This window comes from Penaeus chinensis, chromosome 39, assembly GCF_019202785.1.
Source record: "Penaeus chinensis breed Huanghai No. 1 chromosome 39, ASM1920278v2, whole genome shotgun sequence".
NCBI lineage: Eukaryota > Metazoa > Arthropoda > Malacostraca > Decapoda > Penaeidae > Penaeus > Penaeus chinensis.
In genome coordinates this window covers 19,683,296-19,685,795 of record NC_061857.1, presented here as the reverse complement: position 1 = coordinate 19,685,795, position 2,500 = coordinate 19,683,296, and the positions used below count along the sequence as shown (strand labels likewise).

The window sequence follows — 2,500 nt, the reverse complement described above, 5'->3', positions numbered from 1 at the left end:
GGAAGTCAATTAATTGAGAAAAAAACTCAAAGGCAAGAGCGTGAAATCAGTAAGAAATAGCTATAACATTCAATTTAAAAACTACAGTGAGTCAGAATCTTATCAATTTATTTTTAAATTTTCGAAAAGGGGTTTTAAGAGTATGTTTCAGGTATTTAATTTGCTTCTTCAATTTTGTCTCGTTTATTCATTTACGTTAACTCTGTAGGAAGTATCAATTTACTTTACTTTATGAAGCAATACACAATGAAGAAGAAAAACAAAAATGACGAGAAAAGCGGAGATGCACAACACAGCAGATAACTACAGATAAGCAGAGAGGCGGTTAAAATACAAGCACTGTTATTTGGACAACAATTCATCCGGGAATAAAAAGAAGCATCGTCTGATAGGATCTATCTGAGAAAAAAATATAATAGATACTACAGCTTCCAAGGAAAAGGATAATAATGGAGTGTCATGAAAATCTCTTGTAGGAAAATGTCCCGCATGAATCTTGTCCATCTAGTACTGTTTGCTGAGACTGGCGCGTCTTCCATGAACTCTCAAAGGAAGTTCCTACAATTATAATATGAAAAGATATATATATATATATAAGAGGCAGAGACAATGATGAGGAAAGTTGCCAGAGGGATCCGAGGCAAGGAAGCAAGGAAGAGAGATAAGCAGGGAAAAGCGACGGGCGGCGGAAGGTTAGAATCGGAGGCAGAAGCAGGAGGCGTAAAGGGATACTAAGGAGAGAGAAAGAAGAACTCGAGAGAAGAACAAGTGGGACAATGGGCGATAGGGAGGGAGGCAAAGAGACGGACAAGGAGGGGAAAGGGCGAGGGCGAGAAGGTGAGAGATGGAGGTTAAAGTACACCAAGGAAAGGTGGGTCGTTGGAGGTCAAGAAGAAGCCCACAGGTCAAGTGGGCGCGCGAGTCGTCTTGGACAGGTCGGGGCGTGACTACCTGCGCCTTACCTCAGCCGGGAAGATGATGGCGTCGTCGGCGTTCGTGATGACTGATGGGGGCGCTGCAGGGGGGGCTGCGGGGGACAGCGGAGAGGGAGCTCCGGGGGCGGAGAACTGCGCTCTGAAGGGGGGAGGGGCGGGGGGCCCGGCGACGCTGGAGGGAGGGGCGGCAGGGGGGAACACACCCGGGTCCACGGCGAACCTCGGAGGGGCCGGGGGGGCGGCGGCGCTGAAGGAGGGCGGCGGGGCGGGCGGCTGCACCAGCGGGCCCTCCGAAAGCGTCGGGATGGCGGGGGGCCCAACCACTCCCGGCGGAGGGGGGGCGGGGCTGCGCAGGATGGCGGGGAAGGATGAAGGCGTGTCAGGGATGTCGAGGGGGGGCCCTAGGGGCTTCCTGAGCTCCTCGGCGATGGCCTGGCGCTGGTTGAAGGCGGTGCGGACCTTCGCTCGGTTGTCGAACAAGATGTCGGCCAAGATGTAGACCTGCGTGCCGTCCTGCAGGCTCGTCACCTCCTGGACGGCCACGCCCCCCACGGTGATGTTGCCTGCAGAAGGGAGAGAGGATTTCAGCGGGGAACGGCCAAGGATATTCACCGCACGAATTCATTTCACTCCTCCTTTCACACACCTGTTCAATTTATCAAATTAATATCTATCCAGTCCATTCAGTTATCGAATGCCTACCCACCTGTTTTCCTATAATATATGTACCTGCCCCTCCCCATCTGAAATCTATCTGTTCATCCATCCATCTATTCTCCTTTGTTCATGTACCTTCTGCGTCCTCACATCCACCAAGCTAACTATCCATCCTTCCTCCTTTCACCCTTCCATTTTCTCACCTACTTCTGTCCAGCCGTCCATTCACCATCCTTCCACTATGCACCCCCCCCCCCCACATCTCCCTTCCATATCCTCTCCTATTTTCCACTCACCCCTCCATCCATCCCCTATCCATCTCCCCCATCTATCTGTCCCTCCCATGCCCTCACCTAATTCCATCCAGCCGTCTACTCGCCCATCCACCTATCCACTATCCATCTCCATTCCCTATCCTTCCCTGCTTCAATCCAGCATCCACTCACTCCTCCACCCGCCCCCTATCTCCATCCACTCACTCATCCACTATCCACCCCCATCCTTATCCACCCTTTTCGCCCCGTCAACTCACCCTGCTTGTCCTTCCTGAAGTAGATGTCCTTCCCGGTGAAGGTGAGAGCGCGGATTCCGTCCCCCTCCTCGAGTTTGGGGTCCGAGGCCTCAATGGGGTCGAGGACGAGGTGGTCGAGCAGGAAATTCCTCCGGAGGGCCTGCATGGGCTTCGACCTCCCGTACAGGGGGTCGGAGGCGTCCTGGGGGACCAGGTTGAAGTAGGCGAGGGGCCCTGGAGCGAGGATCGTCTTGGCTTCTGCAGGAGGGATGGAGGAGAAAGATTAAGGCTTGTGAAGGAGGGGGGGTAGGTCGGGAGGGGAGTCCTGTGCTTGTACGAGGGGGGCCTTCGGCAGAAAGGGAAGCAGGAGGAGAAAAAATGAGCAATAAACAAATAA

The 2,500-nt window shown here is 53.1% G+C and overlaps 1 protein-coding gene across 1 annotated transcript in view; it reads right to left on the bottom strand.

Moving 5' to 3' along the window:
- Nucleotides 1-2,500, bottom strand: part of LOC125046925 — a 46,671-nt gene that overhangs the window by 26,657 nt on the left and 17,514 nt on the right. The window contains exons 2-3 of the mRNA XM_047644948.1: nt 2,125-2,361; nt 963-1,498 (exon numbers count right to left, since the gene is read on the bottom strand). Coding sequence (XP_047500904.1) covers nt 963-1,498; nt 2,125-2,361 — 773 coding nt within the window. The remainder of the gene's footprint in view (nt 1-962; nt 1,499-2,124; nt 2,362-2,500) is intronic.